The 20,382-nt window shown below is 43.5% G+C and overlaps 4 protein-coding genes across 4 annotated transcripts; all 4 read right to left on the reverse strand.

Moving 5' to 3' along the window:
* Positions 1–225: 225 nt before the first annotated feature.
* Positions 226–1,102, reverse strand: LOC105204738. The gene is made up of 2 exons (XM_011173929.1): positions 1,032–1,102; positions 226–613 (listed from the first exon to the last, which is right to left on the reverse strand). Exons 1-2 carry the CDS (start codon positions 1,100–1,102, stop codon positions 226–228), a joined length of 459 nt encoding a protein of 152 aa, XP_011172231.1.
* Positions 1,103–9,818: 8,716 nt separating this feature from the next.
* Positions 9,819–10,784, reverse strand: LOC105204736. Its single transcript, XM_011173928.2, has one exon. It carries the CDS (start codon positions 10,782–10,784, stop codon positions 9,819–9,821), a length of 966 nt encoding a protein of 321 aa, XP_011172230.1.
* Positions 10,785–11,329: 545 nt separating this feature from the next.
* LOC105204735 lies at positions 11,330–11,959 on the reverse strand. Its single transcript, XM_011173927.1, has one exon. It carries the CDS (start codon positions 11,957–11,959, stop codon positions 11,330–11,332), a length of 630 nt encoding a protein of 209 aa, XP_011172229.1.
* Positions 11,960–15,678: 3,719 nt separating this feature from the next.
* On the reverse strand, positions 15,679–16,626 carry LOC105204734. The gene has a single exon (XM_011173926.1). It carries the CDS (start codon positions 16,624–16,626, stop codon positions 15,679–15,681), a length of 948 nt encoding a protein of 315 aa, XP_011172228.1.
* Between the last annotated feature and the right edge of the window lie 3,756 nt (positions 16,627–20,382).

The raw sequence follows: 20,382 nt of genomic DNA on the forward strand, positions 1-20,382 counted from the left end.
TAGGCCTGTTCCATTCTTCCTATCTCACTCAAATTATTTCCATAAGTTTCTACCTGCCAATCGACCCGAGAGACTTATTTCGAGAATTTTGGACGTAACAATGGAAAAAAACGAACTACGTAATTGTTTTCAACGCATCAAAATCCTATAGAAACACCATTCAAAGATCAAAGCACAAGACCCCCCCCCCCCTTCATTTTGTAAACCTGTGTTATCAACTCTCAGCTATTTCACATAAACCTCATTCCCCCTTTTGTGTAAAATTTTTTCAACAAAATACAAGTCAGGATTAGCTACTCGTTGCAGTTCATATTCGTAAAATCCGCCAGCAATGTGTTTTCTACAGGAATTCTTTAATAAATAAGTAATGGGATTAGTTCTCTGCACTTTGGCAATTGTAAATATCTCCGTAGTCCAATTCGGTGTATAATCTTTATTAAAAATGGTCTTAAATTTGCTCACGCGTACCGATTCATTCACTTTAAATCGCGCGGGTGCAGCAATTTTTATGCGACTGTACACAGTGGATAAAAGTTTTTCGGCAATCGCAGAAGTAACGTTGATGGGCCGCAGTACGATAGTACGATAGTACGATGTCTTTGCTAGTTGTATTCTGATACAAGACATGGCAACAAATCAATCGATCTATAATTTTTATTAAGCGTAAACTGCTTCCACATTTCGTTCTTTAATGTACGGTTGAACCGTTCGACGACTGACGCCTTCATTACGGAGTATGTTAAATAATTGATATTATGTTTTTTTGATAGTTTCTGTTCCATGGCGTTGTGAAATTTCTTTTTTCTGTCAGTTTACAAACTTTTCGGACACTTTTCACTAAAATTATCTTTATAATCGCCTTAACTTCTTCATTGCCATTCTTAGCCTTAAGCGGCACGGCCCATGCAAACTTGCTTAACACATCGATAACGGTGTGTATGTAATAATAACCTCAATTAAATCTTATGTAAGATTGTATCTCAACTACATCCGCTTGCCACAGGTCATCGTATCCGCAAACAATGACATACCTTTTCGGAAAATTTCTTTTCGCTGGAGTATGAAATTCCTTCACTAATAGCTGCTTTTTGGAATTGTTCATGTTTGATTCACAAATGATGTAGAGAGCTAATGTATTTTTTTTTTTTACTCTGCGTTATGAGTCATTGTATCAAGTCGTCTTTGAATTTTGTTAAGCATAATCTCCACCGTATTTTGGAGAGTAACAATCTTTTTCTCGATTTTGTCCTAAAAACTTTTCAAAATTTGTATGCTCTGTTATACGTATCGTTTATTGGCAGCATCGTCTACAGGTAGCGCTATGTGACGAATCTTGCGTGACTTTGCATCAAAATTGGCGTTGGCCACGCAAAGAGCGTTATCGCGCACATAACTTCTTACTAATCCGCTCCATTTGTAATACGATTTCGTTTTGCTACTTCCGAGCGATATCCCAAACTTGATTGACATTTCAACGTTGACTAAAATAATATAAGTAGCGCGACTCAATTTATAATTAAACCAGCTTTGCGAAAGTCGTCGATAATCGACAAGATCTCGTTGTTGTGAGCGTTGTGTTCAACTTGGCGCGAGGCTTCAAACAACCAAAGACGATCGACGAGCTCGTTTGGATCATCCCAATGTACATAATCAATTTTGTTGTCCTTTAATGTAACGCTGTTCGGTATACCTCGTCCAACTTTATCCAGTGCTAACATGTAAGAGATTATATTGTTTATAATTGTGTCTTTTGTTATCCAGTATTGGATTACATTCATCAAAGTCTCGCCTATATGCGTTTGTAGTTAATGTGATATCCTAATACTTCTCTACATTGTCACTCGTGTAGATATCGGCGTTGAGTATTTTCGTGAAAATTAACTCGTACAGACTTTGAGTACGTTTGTATTTTTTACCGTTTATAAATATATCATCGTTTTTGTGCAAATCGATATGTTTGTTACCAAGTCATTACAGTATTGAAGTAAACTCCGTACACGTTATCTACGTTTACTGTTTTCTTACCGTTCATAACAGTTCCTATATATTTTTGCCCCAATGGGCTATAGTGTATTTGTAATTTTTTTCTCTTTTCAGACGTTTCCAACTGCTATCGAACAGACATCACGAGCGGCTTGTCCGTGATTTCAAAAGCCTCTTTAACAGAGGGTGTATAATTCAGCAATAAATTGCAATCTTATAAAATTTGTGATTTATTAAAATTAATTGATACAGTTTGCAATTTAATTGGAGTAAAAGTCATTATTGAGTTATTAAACGAAATATTTGACCGTTTTTGTTTTGGCTTCGCGTATTCATTTCTCAAAAAAAATGCTTCACTTTTAGCCGGTTTAGACTCATCCCCAACGGTATTTTTAACTCCAATGGTATTTTCAACAATTTGTTTTAAAGGTTTAATGATTTGTCTAAAATGTCTTTCCAATGCGATATCGTTTTCCATTTTACCCGTTTTTAATGCGCGATATTTTTTGCAAATCGTGTTACTTGTTTTTACAATCTGTTTACCTATCTTCTCGTAATCCATGTTATTATCCATGTTGAACATTCAACGTATCGATTCAACTAATCACTTTACCGTATTGCAAAGTCGCAAATCCTTTTCTATATTGTCCATCGACAAGCGCGCTGTCCTTGTCTATTACTAGGAGAGGCTATACTTTTGCTGCCAACAAATCCAGCATAAATCGCAAAAATCTTTGTAAGACATGTCAGTGTTTACATGAACGTTGTATATATGCTTCAGATTGGTGCCATCCTGTTTAAACATGACCAAAAAATTTGAATTGCCGCGTATAAGATGCTTTATTTTTGCATACATCTGACAGAGATAGAAGCAGTCAACGACCCATTGCAAAATACTCTCTTATCGTATCTAGCTTATCACATGCTACATTATCAAAGGTGAAATTCGGAAGCGCTTTGCTCGGAGGAATGACGTCACTGTTGTTGGAAAATGCAAAATATCCAACTTTTTCAATCGGTGTTAAATTTTCCAGATATTGATATTTCGGCTGCTGAAGCGATTTCGAGTACACGTACACGTTCTTGAAACGTACTCCGTGCAGATTTTCTAGCATGCTAATCAACACGTTTGTCTTGTCGCAATTTGACGGGCCACAAATGATGCCGCGTATAGAAATCGGTAGGATATTTCCATGTATGCGTGTTTTTATTTCGAGCGTTGTCTTGTTATCAAAATTAATTATAATACTCTGATTATCTGCGCTTGCCGCACGAACTGCATATTTTCTTCCCCTCCACGGTAACAATAAACTGAAAAAATTTTTATTAATGACACATTCTATTTATAGAAGCACGTAGAGTAAAATTGCTCAGTATGCAAAATGTTTCTTATCGTGTCAGATATCTGTGATGTACACAGTTTGACTACCGAACAGTTAAAATATATACTGAAAATCGTTTTGCTACGAAAGTTTCACAATTACATCAATCATTTATGGGACAAATTACCCAAGCATATAAAAGTAGATTTGGAGATTCAGCAGTATCGTCAGTGTTTGAAACATTATATTTTATTGTCTCAGCATACGCATATAGACGATCCGGTGCTGTTGCGAAAGAATTGCTGTGAATGTTTGCAAAAAGCTGCGGCTTGTAAAATCATGTTGTTAATGCACTTTCTTTCGAATTACGTATCCCCGGATATCAGTATTGTGGTCCAGGAACACGTTTAGAAGAGCAATTGGCTCGAAGTGACCAAGCATCAATCCGTTGGATGCAGCGTGTCGTGGGCATGATATAGCCTATCTGCATAGCAACTATCTTCCGAAAAGACACGTGGCTGATAATATACTCGCCGCGAAAGCACGGAAACGCATTATAGCAAAAATTCGAGTCTCAGAGAAAGAGCTACTGCGACAGCAGTTTTGGCGGCTATAAAAACCAAGATAAAAATCGGCATGGGTCTGAAATCAAAGAAGAAGAAGACAATTTGACAAAACGCGCAAGTGGATATTTCTGGTAGCAAAACATGGTGGTATCCTACCCGTCCTGCCATTGTTGAGAATTCTTGAGTCATTGATCGGAGAAGTGGCTAGAGTAGCAAAGGCCGTAAATGATAACAAAGCGGCGCAACGGTAACTGGAGGAATTAAAACATCATAATCGTGTCATGGAAGGTCATGGAGGTAATCTTGCTCCGTATAAGCGCAGTCGAAGAGTATCGACGAGAAAAAAAAATGTCCACGAAATGTTAAAAATGCCAAAAGGTGTTACTACAAACCTTGAATTACTACATCTAGCAAAACGTATGCACATTCCATATTTTTAAGAAATTTTCATGCATACTTCATTACCAACGAGGGAAGTACGCCGAAACAAGAGCAGTATTATGAATTTTTACAGTGTCGAAAGACCGGGTACTCATTTGGTGGCGTACGCAAAGAGGGGGAATCGTACTATATATTTCGACAGTTTTGGTAATCTTTGACCACCGCAAAAATTGGTGCGATACTTTAACAGAGACGTGACACGTATCGAGTACAATCACGCGCGTTATCAACGTTACAATCAAAGCAACTGTGATCAAATATGCCTACGTTTTCTACAATCGGTCAACAATCAATTTAAAAATTAACATTTTGCTATTTAACAAAGTATACAACATGTCATTGACGTTTACACTAACCGGCAAGAGTAGCGTCCTCGCGGTAAACTACTTTCCAGCTGTAGATTTAAGCAATGGTGATTACGAGCTTGGTCTAACAAATAAAACCTACAATACGATACTTAATATAAATTTCTCGAATAACAAATTTTACTATGACAAAGACGACAAGGAAATTATTATTCCCAAAGGATCGTACAAACTGCGTGACATTGACAAGTATCTGAGACATGCAATATCTCATGTCCCAAACGATGTTACGAAGAAGAAGCTACTTCGTAAAGAGATCGATGAAGACGAGGATAACGAGGTGATGATTAGCGTCAACAATAATACGATGAAAAGCAAGATCAAGTGCTTTTATCAAATAAATTTTACCAAATCCGACAATATTGGATCGCTGTTGGGATTTTCCTCAAATCGTATGCTTGAACCTCGACAATGGCACGAATCGGACTTACCTATAAATATAACCAATGTAAACATTATTCGCGTAGAATGTAACGTGATCGCTGGTGCGTATAACAACAAGTGCGTGCATACAATACATGAGTTTTCATCGAGTGTTCTTCCCGAGTATACAATTTCAGAAACGCCTGCACACATCATTTATTTTCCGATCGTCGTACAGAACATTACTGACTACCTATTCGCATTGTGGATCAAAACAGTCGGTTAATTGATTTCCGCGAAAAAGAGATTACCGTTAGATTGCACGTACGAAGACGATAACGTGAGATGCTCGTGCTAAATGAGCAAGAGCAAGACACAATTAGCAACAAGAAGACGACAATCAAAAAGACGGCAATCAAGAATATTCAATTGCTCTGTAAAAAGAAACTTACCCCATCAAACGTTGCATATTTGAGACTACTGGAATTCACTGTACGAAATTTCTAAGATGTCTGATATTCTAAACATTGGAGGTGAACGGATCTTTGACGATAGGATCGTCAAAATTGAAAATTACTCGTACAATCCATATCCCAACACTACATTTGGACATAGCGACGAAATAAGGATACCTATACAACAACAGGATTTATACACATTGCCGTGCGAAAGTTTTCTCTACGTCAAAAGAAGGTTAGTGAAAAAAAAATGATGATAATGATGACGATGATGCATCGGAAATAAAACTTGAAAATAATTGTGTATGGTTTATGTTTGATGAAATTTGATATGAAATTAACAGTGTAGAAATTGATCATAACAGAAACGTTGGAATTACCAGTACTATAAAGAACTATGTATCTCTTACGTTTGACAAATGTATGATAATGCAGAATGCCGGACATGTATCTTTTATGTTTAACAAAGAAATAATAATGCAGAATGCCGGACATGTCATCCACTGTGAGAAAATTATTTCAATTTTTGCGTGCCGTTAAATTCACTGCTGGGCTTTTGCGATGATTACAAACGCATAGTTGTTAACGCGTGCCATGAATTAATTTTTATACGAGCACGCACTAATTCTATTGAACAATTATATTATGGGAACGAATAGAAAAACGGAACCGGAAATTGAATTGTTCAAAGTACAGTGAATGCCACATGTTACGTTAAATAAAGTCAATAAACTGTCCATACTACGAGCTTTGGAAAACGGGTGATATCTAAGTATGAGTTTCCGTTCCAGAGATCTGTACGAGTACTCCTTGTTGCAGAGCACAAACATTCATGGGCTGTCAAAACTGCAAAACAATTTGAAAAATTTGTTATTTTTGCGTTGTAGACTGGTCGCAAGAATATCATGTTTCAAGATACTATTTTTGACGACTGTAATTTGATCAATGTGAAACTTTATCTCAACTCTGAATTTTATCTGTACGATGACTTATATCTAAACATTTGTAAATCTAGATACGCCATCTTGTTTAACATATACCAAAGTTTTCGTAAATTTTATTATGAACGTGATTGCTACGACACGCTGTTAATGTAGTCATATTCCTGCAAAGAGAACCTTTTGCAGTCATTGACTGCTGGCGACAAAACGAGTCCATCAAAAGTGCTACTGTAGACGTGCGCATTGAAGTTGATTGCAAAAAAAATGTGCTAGCGCACACTACCGCTTATTGCCTTATCTTAAATAATAGTATAATCGAATACTGTTCATTATCTAACGTTGTGCGCTAAATCATGCAGTATTAGCAAGTATCTTCAATAAAATACCGAGATATTTTGTGATATGGTACAGTCTCAAAAAATTATTTTGTAATAAACCGCCTTTCTGCGCCCCACTCGGATCGTCCATCGTTCCAAGCTGTTTGGCCGAACACTCGCCGGACAGCCGAACCGGCGCAAGGCACCGCATAATCTGTTTTAAAACCGACGTAGCGCGCGTAAACGCATCCGCGCGTAACAAATATCACCGCGCGCACGCGCCCGAGAAGCAGCCAAAGTGGCGGCCGCTGCCAATCTCGAGTGGCGGGAATTTTCACTCCGTCTACCAAACTGACCGTATCCCCGTACCGCCCCTCCTCTCAAAATTCAGCTATATAAGCGCCGCCGCTTCGACACTTGGGGCCTGTTCTGCTTCTTCTTTCGAACCGTTCTGTCCGCAAAAAGTAGTATTTCTTCCTCTCTGAACCGAACTCAAGCGCCTTGGGTTCTACCAAGAAGTCTTGGCGACGAGCAATCCTATGCGCATCCGACTCTACGGGCTTAAGTGCCTTAGGTTCAACTGAGAGATCTCAATGGGTCGGGAAATAATCATCCGATTTCCTCTCCGGTAGCACCGGCTCACAATCTGGAGTGCGGAGTTCCGCGTCTCCACTAAACAATCTTGGCGTGAGCCGTTGCCACCGCCGTAACAACACCGCGGAACTAACCACAACGCGTTGCGACCGCGCCGTCGTATAGTACAGCTGCAACCCGCGCGCAAACCGTATTGTCACCGGGTCCGCGCGCCCGTGGCCGTACCCCCGTACCGCCCCTCCTGGCCACCGTACTGACCTTTCGTCGCGTGCCCCAATTGGTTTCGCAAACCACGTGATATATATGCATGTATATATATATATATATATATATATATATATATATATATATATATATATATATAATAGAAGCAAGAAGTTCAAAACTTCAAAAACTGCTTACGTGAATATAAAAGTTAAAAAACTGCCTACTTGAATATAATTAAATTTTCAAAAATCAATTTTTCACCAGTGTAAAATGAAAGGAATGAAAGTCTTTATTACCAAATCCTCTGCTTCATCCACAGTAAATATGTTTCTTGTCTAAACAAAGTATTATGCCCTTATGAGTGCCGTGCATCAAATTTTCCAAGTGTTATAATATATGATTGACAAGTACATATGAATATGGTAACGAAACAAAACTAATTAAACCAAATGTGCATTATTTAATCTGCTTGTTCGTTTCTTTAGCTCGGTTGCTTTAATTTTAAGCAACTTGGAGCCTTTCCACGGAGTCAGTGGTCGGAGTAGGCGAACAAAAGGAAAACTCTCGGTTTGGAAATCACAGTTTCGTTTTAATGAGTACTCGGTTCTCTCGCGACGGAAATACAAAAGCGAGAAAGGCGCGCGCTCCCCAAGCCGGCAAGCCGCGCGTCTTCCTTACCCCTGCCGGCCGAATCCCCGCTCCAGCTCCTCCATCCACAGGGCAGCGGGAACTCGGCCGGCAGGTACAGCCATCTAGTCTAGATTTACAGTGTAGACAATAAGAATGCGAACATTCCGCCCGGCTCGTAAAGTTGACGAAACGGACGCAATGCTCGTAGGACCCTGCCGGCGGAACTCCGTGAAGCGGCAGTCCCGCTTATGGCTTAAGTATTAGTCGGCGGAAGCCCTGGCGACGTCCTTGGCGTAGTCCTGCGCGGGACGTGGATCCTCCGTCGCCTCCGGGCGTAACAGGCACAGTTTGATGACCGGGCGCGTCAGCGTGGAGGAGGACGTCCTTACGGTGACCACCCGTACGAGTCCATCCGATCCCGGGCTCACCGCCGTGACACGTCCCAGGGGCCACTTAGCCGGGGGCAACACTTCGTCTTTGATCAGGACAAGGTCTCCGATGGCAAAGTTGCATCGGCCAGTGTGCCATTTGATAGACTGCTGCAGATGATGGAGATACTCCTTGGCCCATCTCTGCCAAAAATGAGTCCGTAAAGCTGAAACCAACCGCCAACGATTTAACAAGCTGGATGCAGCCTCAGGTGGAGCCGGCTCGGGCAGGTTGGTAAGCGGTTCGCCAACCAAAAAATGCCCCGGCGTAAGGGCCGTGAGATCCTGTGGATCGGAGCTCAGCGGGCTTAGTGCCTCGAATTGAGACAAGCCTCAATTTGACACAGCAAAGTGGTCAGCTCCTCGAAGGTGAGGGTGTGATCCCCTATGAGGCGACGCAGATGGTACTTGGTGGCGCGCACGCCAGCCTCCCACAGACCGCCAAAGTGAGGGGCGCGAGGAGGAATAAATGTCCAGTTCGTCCCGTCATTCGCGAGACACCGACCTCGCGATGAAATTTGGAGGCTTTATGGAACAGCCCTCTCAGTTCCGCATCCGCACCATGGAAGTTGGTGCCGTTGTCGCTGAGGAGCGAGGCACATCGACCTCGACGACAGATAAAGCGGCGGAAAGCCGCAATGAATGCATGGGTCGTAAGATCCGTTACCGCCTCCAAGTGGATAGCCTTCGTGACGAGGCAAATAAAAAGGCATATGTAGCCCTTTGTTGCCTTGTGACCTCGCCCCTTGGAGGTTCGTATACGAAGCGATCCAGCGTAATCCACGCCAGACGAGAGGAAAGACGCGACGGACGCACCCTCTCCATCGGTAACTGGCACATGCGCTGTTGACCTGTTGCAGCTCTATAGCGCGCACAGCGTACGCACCGCCGCGCGATCATCCGGATTCTCAAGGCGCCGCCCAAGATCCAAAAGTGGCGCATCAAGTAGCCTCTCATCAGCTGAGGGCCTCCGTGAAGGGTAGCCAAATGCACGTGACTGATCACCAGCATCGTGAAGTGTCCGGACCTTGGGAGAAGCAACGGGTGCCGCTCCGTCTGCGGTATTAGAGCTGCTTGAAGCCTTCCTCCCACGCGCAGCAGCCCTGTCTCATCAAAGAGAGGGTGAAGACCGCGCAATGGAAAGCGACGCGCTACAGGGCGGTCGCCTCTCAGCGCAGTAAGCTCACTCTCGAACGTCCATTCCTAGACCATTCTCACCAATGCACAGCGGCTTAAGTGCAGCTCGTCCGCAGTAAGATAACCATTTCGGGAAGGTTCTCGTCCCGACGCATGGTGATAGAATCTAAAACCATAAGCAGTTACTCGAAGAAGCTTAGTCAGAGATGAAAACCTTTCCACGAAGGTTTCCTCCGGGAGAGTGTGAGCCTCGTGTACAGCTACCCGCCGTTCTTCGTCACGGAAGGCAGCGCCAACGGGCTCGCCTTGGACGGGCCAGCTGTTACGGGGCTGGCTGAGCCAGGGCGGCCCATGCCACCACAAGTTCATAGTCAGCAATTCCACTGGGCAGACGCCTCTCGTCGCGGCATCCGCTGGATTGAGCGACGTTGGGATGTAATTCCATTGGTCGATCGGTAGAAGGCTCTGGACTTCAGCCACTCGGTTGGCTACAAATGGCTTCCACCTTGAAGCGTGGGATTTCAGCCAGCTGAGGACCACCTGCGCGTCCGTCCAGGCATAGATCACGGTTACCGGGAGACTGAGATCCCCGGCGGTACGAGCGAGTAGTCTCGCCAGCAGGAAAGCCCCGCACAACTCAAGGCGTGGGATGCTCTGAGTTTTTATCGGGGCGACCTTAGTTCGCGCCACCAATAGGTGTGTCGCAACTTTGCCCGACTTCTGTACTGCTCGCAAATAGACGGCAGCGGCATAGGCTCGCTCCGAAGCATCGGAAAAGCCATGAAGCTCGAGGGTGACCGTGTCTGAGCCGCGCTTGACCCAACAAGGCAAGCGCACGTCCTCCAATTGTTGCAGAGACGCTCGGAAGGTGTGCCACGACTGTGTCAGCTCCGTGGGCAGTGGATCATCCCAGCCACGACCAGTCAGCCATAAATCCTGAAGAATAATCTTGGCAAACTCGAGGACCGGTGCCGCCCATCCAAGAGGGTCAAAGAGCTTGGCCACTTCCGAAAGTGTTCCTCGCTTGGTCATGGCCAATGGTACCTCAGAGCATGAGTCTCCAAGCGGGGACACTCTCAAGGCGAGAGTGTCACTCTGAGGGTTCCAGATGACCCCCAGGGCGCCCACCGCCTCTTCAGTAGAGAACAATCTCTCTTCTTGATCCGAGCGAGGGCACAGATCCCTCCAATTGGAGGCTCACTTACTCAAGGCGAACCCCCTGCGCGCAAGAACGCAGCCAGTTGCTCCTGTACGTCCCTGGCCTCATCGAGAGAGTCACCACCTGCAAGAACGTCATCCACATAGGAGTGGCGACCGAGAGCTTCCGATCTTCTCGGAAACCGGGATGATTCGTCTTGAGCCAGCTGCCGTAGTGTCCGCAAGGCCAAGAACGGCGCCGAAGCCGTTCCATAGGTGACGGTGGTAAGACGGTAATTGCGGACATCCTCAGACAGGTCCGCCCGCCATAAGATACGCTGGAGGTCAGCGTCATCTGGGTGGATTCGGATCTGCCGAAACAACTTAACGGTGTCGGCCATGAATCCGACGCGGAAAAGTCGCCATCTCATTAAGACGGTCTACAGATCCGACTGAAGACGTAACTCTGGCAGGAGTGCGTCGTTCAACGAATAGCCCAACGTAGTACGAAACGACCCGTTAAACACGACACGAATCGTATTGGAGGAATCTCCTGCCTTAAATAACGCGTGGTGCGGCAGATAATACGACTCCCGTGCGGTGAGAGCTTCAGGACTTACCAAGTCCATGTGGCCAAGTGCTAGATACTCGACCATAAAGTCGACGTAGCGTTTACGGAGCTCCGTTTTCGCGCGTAGTCTGCGCTCGGAATTCAAGAGTATGGTCATCGCAGCTCGACGTGACTCACCGAGTTTGACTTCTCCTTCTCTTCTCCTTGGTAGACGGACGACGTAGCGTCCGTCTGGATCCCTAGAATGCGTCTCGCGAAATTGTTGCTCCGCCCAAATCTCGTCAGGAGTCGGAGGCGACTGAGAGCTAACCTCCTCTAACTTCCACAGGCGCTGAACCGCGTGAAAGAGATCCTCGTTGGTTCGCGCAAAGTTAACCGAAATACGATGTGAGGTCGTCATCCCACGGTCCACCGGAGCTTGCCCGGACAGTACCCAACCAAACGCAGTGAGCTGAGTAGAGGGAGAGCCCGGTGGTCCGTGACGCAGGGCCGATTCCATCATAGATCCATCCAGATCATAGACATCCGAGCCGAGCACGGCATCGACCAGGACCGGGACGTCGTAGGACTGGATCCGCCAGTTCCAGCCCGCTGAGATGCGGCCAAGATGTCGTCCTCACGCGCTCCGGCGGCAATAAGCTTGTCAAGCTTCGAAGCACCAAAGCTTCGGTTGGAAGGCGCAAGTTCGGCTTATTAGGAAAGCTCATAGTGAGCCTGCAGGAAGAAGAAACCACGCCCATTCGAGCCTCCCGGAGACCCAGAACCGTCACGTTCACTCGCCGTCGCCTGGCGTGCAACTGCTGCGCAATCCACTCCGTCACGAAGGTTGACTGTGCACCCGAGTCCAGGAGTGCTCGGACCTTGATCGCGTGCCCCGAGTCACTGAGCAAGGTGACCATAGCCGTCTTCAGGAGAACCATGGGCGCAGTCGGCGCCGCCAGAGCAGCGACGCTCATAGTCGCCGTGCTACTACTCGTCACCGTGACGATTTCACCTCCCTCCGACGACTCGAGGTTTGCACCGTGCTGAAATGTAAAGCCATGTAGCGATGTGTGATGCTTACCGGAACAGACCAGGCATCGACCTGTTGCCGCGCATGCGTCTATTCGATGCCCCGTGCGTAGGCAACTGAGGCACAAGTTACATGTTTTGGCCAACTCGCCTCGGTTAGCCACGGTCATGCCCTTGTATTTGGCGCAGTATGAGAGAAGATGATTCTCTTTGCAAAGTGGGCACTTTTCGTTCGGCTTGAAAGTGGAAGCCGCATTCGCAGAGACACGCGCAGGTTTGATAGCCCTAGATCCCGACGCGGGCGTGGCTAGGATAGGGGAGACATACGGGTTTGCCACCTCCACTACAAATACTACCAATAGTACAATTTTTACAACGTATAATACTATTTCCATACGCTATGCATGCATATTCTCTCGCTCGCTTTTGGCTGCACGCGATGCGACTATTGTTCGCTTGCTTGCATTTTTTTTTATATATATTAAACAGGAAAGGCGGACAAGGGAAATCATTTTTATATTTAAAATACGTATTAAAATTTATTTTTTAAATTACAAAATCTACAAAATATATTTAATTTTTTTATTTTGTGAAATAATCCCCTGAATTCCACCATTGCTCCATCATTCCTAGCCGTTTTTTAAGGATTTAGAAAGATGTCCCTCGTCTCCATCGTTTTTCTATTTATAGTTTTATTCTGTAACATAAAAGTAGGAAAAAATTTAATATCAGAACGTGATATACATATAAAAATTGCAATTGAAAAATAATATTACTTACTGGCGATGTTACTCTTCCACCTCGAGTTCGGGAACATTCCTCTCGTTTCTCTCGCGCTGCCGAAGGATCCCCATCGCAAGTCGAACAATCTGCATTATTGTCTCTCTATTGAGAAGAGGGAGGATATCTTCCAGAATATTAATTATGGAAGATCTAAGCACATTTTGCCTAATTGCTCTCAGTTCATCTTCACCCAGGTCAGGATCACTTCCCTCATCACGCACTTCAGGTTTGCTTTCCACGTCAGGAATTGCATGCCCACTCATTTTTGCGATTGTTGGCTTTTATGTTTGTAAACTCGAACTGCTTCGAGAGCTTGAATAAGACTAACTGGCGACAGAACGGCTGTGTCCAAGCTCGAAAATATAGCGAAAAAATTGTGTGCGATTTTGACATGAAAACGGAAATTTATGGCAAGACAAATAATCAGGTATTCATCTCCGAAAGAGATGAGACCCTTGACCGCTGCTAACGGGTAGAACGTGTCAAAAAAAATGAGGTAAAAAAAAAATTTTGATACCTGCGTACGCTTTCGCTTCCGCCTCGTAAACGTTTGTACTTTATTTATTATGGGAAGGTGGATAATGGAAATAATATTAGACATTATTTTAAAAAACTTTTTGCATTTATTAAACGTGTAATTTATTTTGTAATTAACAAAAAATATTTAATTAAAAAAAATTCTCTTTTAATCCCACTGCTCCTTCTCCTCCTCATATGGCTGCTCCCCAAACAAGATGTTTAAAGCCCAGTAATCGCCGATATCTATGCGATCCCAATTTTGCTCATTTAGCTCGCGGTTGATGCGGCGGTGATGGCGTAAATACTGAATATCTACGCTATCAGTATATCCAATTAATTGGATATTGTCAAAATTCTAAAAATAGAAAAAATATTTTAACATTAAAAAATGGTACATCTACATATACAATAATTGTAAATAAAAAATAGAGATATTACTTACGTCTGGCTCCTCCTTGTAGATGTCAAAATACTCCAGCAAATACGCGGGATATGTGGGAGTATCCTCCCGGTCTGTGGCGTTCCGTTGAAGTTCATATATGCTGTTGGCGCGATCCAGTTCTGTCCAACTGGTGATTCTACCATCAATATGTTGCTTGCAGTAATACCGCGACTTTGTTTGCAATTTTTTGCGGTGCATATCGCATTACACACCCTTATCTGTTAGGCATGTAGCCATGCCTATCTCACGTTTTAACATCATTAGTGAAATGACGAGCACATATTGAAGAGATCGTTGGAGAGATGTTGCGATCGCTCTACAGACTGTTTTAAAACTGATCGAAAGGTGTGCTCGAGCTCGAAAATGTAAAAGAATAACTGTACTTGACTTTCTCCCACAAAAATATAGAATTTCCACGACTGGACAAAAATTTACCTTCGGAGACCCCTTGCTGCAAAGGGTTATGCGTAAAAAATGTAAATGAAAAGGCAGAGACTCTAGCGTTTTTTTGTCGTTGCCCAACAGACAAAACGTAACTTAAATACACGTCTATCTTCTTAAACTACAGGGAAAGGAAAAAGAAACAAAATCTTTGACATTTATTTTACTTGTTTATTTTTCAAAATCTTGCAATTCTTTTTGGCGTTGTGACCATCAATTATACATTTTGTATACATTTTGTAATGCACAATTCTTGTTATTACGATGTTTTCCACATTGCGTAGTATTAGCAGCATCTAATTTATTCAAAGATTCCATGTCTTCGTAATCAGCATCCATTGTCTCGATGATTACATTATCTCCAGCATCAGCATCGAGCAAATTCTTCAACCAATCTATTTTTTCAAATCCTTTGACATATACGAGATCTTTGCAGCCGTCGCCATCGCTGTCGGTGTCATCATCGTCATCGTTGTCGTCGTCGTCGTCGCCGTCGTCGTCAGCGTCAGCATCATCAGCGTCGTCGGCGTCGTCGGCGTCGTCGGCGTCGTCGGCGTCATCGGCGTCGTCGTCACTTTCGTAACAGTCACCGTCGTCGTTGTCGTCGTCGTCGTCGTCATCGTAGTCGTTGTCGTTGTCGTCGTAGTCGTCGTCGTCGTCGTCGTCGTTGTCGTCGTCGTTGTCGTCATTCTTTATCGTGCCATATACAGCTTGTGTAATCAACTGTTTTGCTGACTTGTACGGAACTGTCCCATCTTCCCATCTTAAGCCATGGTGACACATAGTTAGCCAGCAACAGCAGGATCTTTCGGATTTCATCAGCCAATCCCATGGTCTTTGATTCTTAAACATGTAGTGATAAAGAACTCTTCCTTCTCTAAGAGCGGCAAACTCTTTGACGATGAAACTGCTTAATCTTCCAAGGGGAAAACGTTGCATGTCCATAAACGTTGGCACAATCATGTCAAAACGAAGACTGCTTCTCATCGCAAAACGTTTCAATCTTTATATGCCTCCGTATTTTACGTGATATTGCGCACAACGTTGGTCAATGGGCAGTATTCGATTAAAAGATCATGCAAGATCAAACAAAAGGCAGTGGTGTTTGCTGGTACGTTCTCCATAGTGTCAAATTCCAATCTCACATCCACGGTTGCGCTCTTGATCGATTCGTTTTGCCGACAACAATCGATAAATATGAAAGGGCCATTTTGTCGAAACATCGTAACAGTTTGATTAGGCTCGAGATAATCGTATCCGTAATAAGTTTTACAGAAACGTGCGTACGCGTCGTAGAGAATAGCCCATTTGTTTCTATCAAAATCTAGATTCATATCTTCATAGGGGTAGCATTCCGAGTTCAGGTAGAGTTTTACGTTGTTTAACTTGCAATGGTCGAATCGACTAGCATTCTCGGACATGTTGTTTTTCCGACCAGTCTGCAAAGCGAAGATGACATACCGCGGTTTCTCGAGCTGAGTAGCGGTCTTGATGGCCCACGAATGCTTTGTTGTGAGCTGCAATAGTGGAAACTCGTACAGATCGCATGAGCGAAAAGCCATGCTCAGGTATTTTCCACTTTCTAGTGCACGTAGCATCGACAGTTTATTTTTCTCACTCAACGACACATGCGGCATTCGCCACTGTACTTTGAGCAATTCGATTTCTGGCTGTCGCGCTGGATCGCCAATTAGACAATTGTTGTCATTGCGTAATCGTATTAAAATCAACTCGTGACGAGCGTTAATCACCACACTATAATCTTCGCAAAATCCTAATAGCATGTTGAGCGGTACACAAAAATTAAAATATCCATTTGGAGGATTCCATGGATCCCAGCCGGCATTTCTCGCGATTACGCTTCTGTCGGATGACATAGTAACATAGTTCTTGAGCGTGCTGGTTATTCCAACGTTTCTGTTGCGATCAATCTTTACGCCATTGAGTTCATATCGAATATCATCAAACATAAACGCGATGCAATTATTTCCTAACACTACATTGGATCCCTCAGTTGGTTCTTTTATTTTAAGTTTTCCCTCAATGTAAAGAAAACTTTCGTACGGCAACGTGTATAAATCCTACTGCTGTATAGGTATCCTTATTTTGTCGCTATATCCAAATGCAGTGTTGGCGTATGGATTGTACGAGTTAGTCTCAATCTTGACGATAAGATCGTCGAAGATTGGCTCATCTCCGATATTGAGAATGTCAGTCATTTTACACGTTTCGTACTGCAAATCCCAAAGGTTGTAAAAATGCAATGTTCGACGCGTTGAGCTTTCTCTTCTTATGAATGCAATCGGATGATTGAAATTTGCTACCAAATATTAGCTTCGTAAATACTGCGTTATCTGTGACTGTGCTGTTCAAAACAAGCATCTCATACGCTGCACGTATACGCACGTTTTATCGCCGTAGCCGTCGTATGTGTAATCTGACGGTGATTTCTTCTTCTCGAAAGTCTAGCAGTCGTCCGTATTGGTTGACAATGCATATCGTTAAGTCCGAAATGTTCTGCACAGTGATTGGCAAATAAATGATCTGTAACGGCGTTCTCGACAATTTATACTCGGGTGGTACCTTAGGCGAAAATTCATGTATTGTATGAACACGCTTGTCGTTGCTATACGCGCTCGAGGTCACATTGCATTCTATATGAATAACGTTTACGTTGAGAATATTAATCGGTACGTCCGACTTGTGCCATTTTCGCGGTTGTAATGTACGATTTGAAGAAAATCCCAGCAGCGGTCCAAAGTTGTTAGGTTTGCTAAAATTTATTCTATAGGCGCATTTTATTTCGCTCTTCATCGTATTGTTATTTGCGCAAAGTACTATCGGGAAGTCTTTATTCTCATCGTTACCATCGATGTCATGTTTTTTATTATTATCGTCATGAATCGCATATTGCAAACGTTTTCGTGGAATTATGCGTCTCAAAAACTCATTTATGGCTTGCAGTTCGTACGATCCCTCGGGAATCGTAATTTCTACATCGTCTTCATCAAAATAAAATTTATTATTCGAAGCAGTCACGTTCGCTATCGTGTTGTAAGTTTCAAAGTTCATTAGACCGAGCTCGTAATCATCGTCACTTAAATCTATAGCGGGAAAGTAGGTTGTAGAGAACGCTGCTCTTCCCGGTTAGCGTCCGTATCAGCGACATGATTGAAAAACTGTCCAATGAATACTGAGTTAAATATCGCACTACCAGGTTTCAAATTCGCACGCATAGACTGTTTGGAGAAACTGTAGACACAGTTGCCCACAATTGCTTTGATGGTAATGTTGATAAAGTATGTGATTGTACTGTATTTTTGTAACACCGTCTCCGAAATATCTTACGAGCTCTTTAGGTGGTCGAAGATTACCAAAGCTATCGAAATATACCACGTGATTGTCTCTCTTTGCGTACGCTACGCAATGAGTGCCAGGGCCTACCACATCGTCCAGATTTATGATACCGCTTTCGCTTTGACGTACACCACTTATCGGCAATGCGTTACGCATAAAAACACCTCTGAAATACGGAATGCGCATACGTTTCGCCAGTTGTTCTAATTGCACGTTCGTTGTTACACCTGATGGCATTTTTAACGCTTCTTTGATGTTTTTGTTTTTTCTTTGCTGATACACCCTGTCCACGTTTGTACGGGCTGAGATACAATCCCTGTCCTTGTTTGTAAGGAGCCAAATACAACCCGCGACCTTGTTCCATCGCACGATTGTGACGCCGTAGCTCATCGAGCTGACGTTGCACAGCTTTTTTATTGTTTACCGCTTTCGCTACAGTGGCCGCTTCACCGATGAGGGATCCGAGCGTGCCCAACATCAATAAAATTGGTAATATACCACCGCGTTTTGCCATTTGAAGTATTCGTTCTTTATCGTTGTTTTCTTCTTCTTTCTCGTCTTTGTTTTCAAACTCATACCCATTTTTGTTTTGGTCCTCATAGGTGCCCAAACGGCAGCAGCAGCAGCTCTCTCTCCAAGAGTCGAGTCTCTCGCGGTAATGCGTTTCCGCGCAGACACTGCAAGTATATTGTCAGCCGCGTGTCTATCGGCGAGATCTTTGCTTTGCGAATAAGCTATGTCGCTCGCGACACGCTGCATCCAATGGATTTATACCTCGATCGCCCCTAGCCAATCGTTTCTTTAATTGCGTTCTTGGGCCGCAAAACTGATATCCGGGAATGTGCAATTCAAAAGGAAGTACATTTATCGCACTGTTTAACACGCCGCAGCCCCTACGTTTCGTTGACATTTACTACAATTCTTTCTCAGCGGTGCCGGTCCGTCTACGTGCGTTTGATGATGCTGCAAATTATAGTGTTCTAGACACCAACGATATTGTTGAATCTCCCAATCAGCTTTTATATCTCAGCTCGGGTAATCTGTCCCACACGTGGTCGATGCAATTGTTAAATTTTCGCATCAAGACAATTTTCGGTATGTACTGTAACTGCTCGTTGGTTGAACTGTATATATCACACTCATCCGACACAAAGAGAAACATTTTGTTTACTGAACTATTTTGCTCTACGCGCCTCTATAAATAGGGGCCAGCTTCGGTACCATTCTTTATTTTTGTCATTGTAGAGGGGTGAAAATGCGGTTCGTGCAACAGTCGCAGGCGATTAAAGTGACAAATTTTGACGACAAAATACAATTAATGTCTGAAAAAAAGATACGCAAGCATGGAAATATGCTGCCGAATTCTATACGCGGTATTATCTGCGGTCCGTCAAATTGTGGCAAGACAAACGTGCTGATAAGCTTGCTGGAAAGTCCACACGGCGTACGCTTTGAAAATGTGTACGTGTACTCGAAATCGCTGCAACAGCCGAAATATCAATACTTGGAGAATTTATTGACGCCAATAGATGAAATTGGCTATTTTACATTCTCCAACAACAGCGACATTATTCCGACGAACAAGGCGCTTCCGAATTCTATTTTTATTTTTGATAACGTGGCATGCGACAAGCAAGATACGATAAGAGAGTACTTTGCAATGGATCTTCACGCGGACGTTGACTGCTTCTATCTCTGTCAGACGTATGCTAGAATACCGAAACATCTCATACAAGACAACGCGAATCTGCTAATCTTATTTAAACAGGATGGTACCAACCTCAAACATGTATATAACGATCATGTAAACACCGACATGTCGTATGAGAAATTTTGTGAATTGTGTCGTACTTCTTGGCAACAAAAGTATGGATTTCTAGTAATAGATAAGGACAGTGCGCTTACTAATGGGCCAGAAGAGGATTTAACGAATTTGCGTACCGTAACGTGGTTAGCGCTATTGATACGTCAACGTGAACGTTAACATGGCTGAAAACAAAGATATACGCGAACGTGAGAAGATCGCGAAGGCGATTGAAAAAACGACCGAGTCGATCCGTAAAAAACATCGCGCTTTGAAGACTGGCAAGATTGAAGAAGATATAGCGATCAAGAGTCACTTTAATCATTGAGCCACTGCAAAAGATCGTTGACAACTCTAGCTGGCACGCGATAAAAGACGAACCGTATGATGATGATGATGATGACGATGACATTGACATTGAAACGCCATTCACCCAGAAGGATGCGATACAGCGTAATATGAAGAGGAAACACAAAGACATTTCAGTGGATCACGCGTTAAGCGAATCACCCAAATTAATGCGGTACGTTATACATACGTTAAACAACGCGATGGATTCACCGAC

The sequence above is a fragment of the Solenopsis invicta genome, chromosome 13, assembly GCF_016802725.1.
Source record: "Solenopsis invicta isolate M01_SB chromosome 13, UNIL_Sinv_3.0, whole genome shotgun sequence".
Lineage (NCBI taxonomy): Eukaryota > Metazoa > Arthropoda > Insecta > Hymenoptera > Formicidae > Solenopsis > Solenopsis invicta.

Bases quoted from the DNA above. Each gene is read 5' to 3' on its own strand.
- LOC105204738 (XM_011173929.1), bottom strand. From the start codon at position 1,102: ATGAACAATTCCAAAAAGCAGCTATTAGTGAAGGAATTTCATACTCCA. The intron at 614-1,031 runs GTATGTCATTGT...GTCTTGTATCAG, and splicing joins AAAAGAAATTTTCCGAAAAG to AATACAACTAGCAAAGACAT.
- LOC105204736 (XM_011173928.2), bottom strand. From the start codon at position 10,784: ATGACCAAGCGAGGAACACTTTCGGAAGTGGCCAAGCTCTTTGACCCT.
- LOC105204735 (XM_011173927.1), bottom strand. From the start codon at position 11,959: ATGGAATCGGCCCTGCGTCACGGACCACCGGGCTCTCCCTCTACTCAG.
- LOC105204734 (XM_011173926.1), bottom strand. From the start codon at position 16,626: ATGTTTGATGATATTCGATATGAACTCAATGGCGTAAAGATTGATCGC.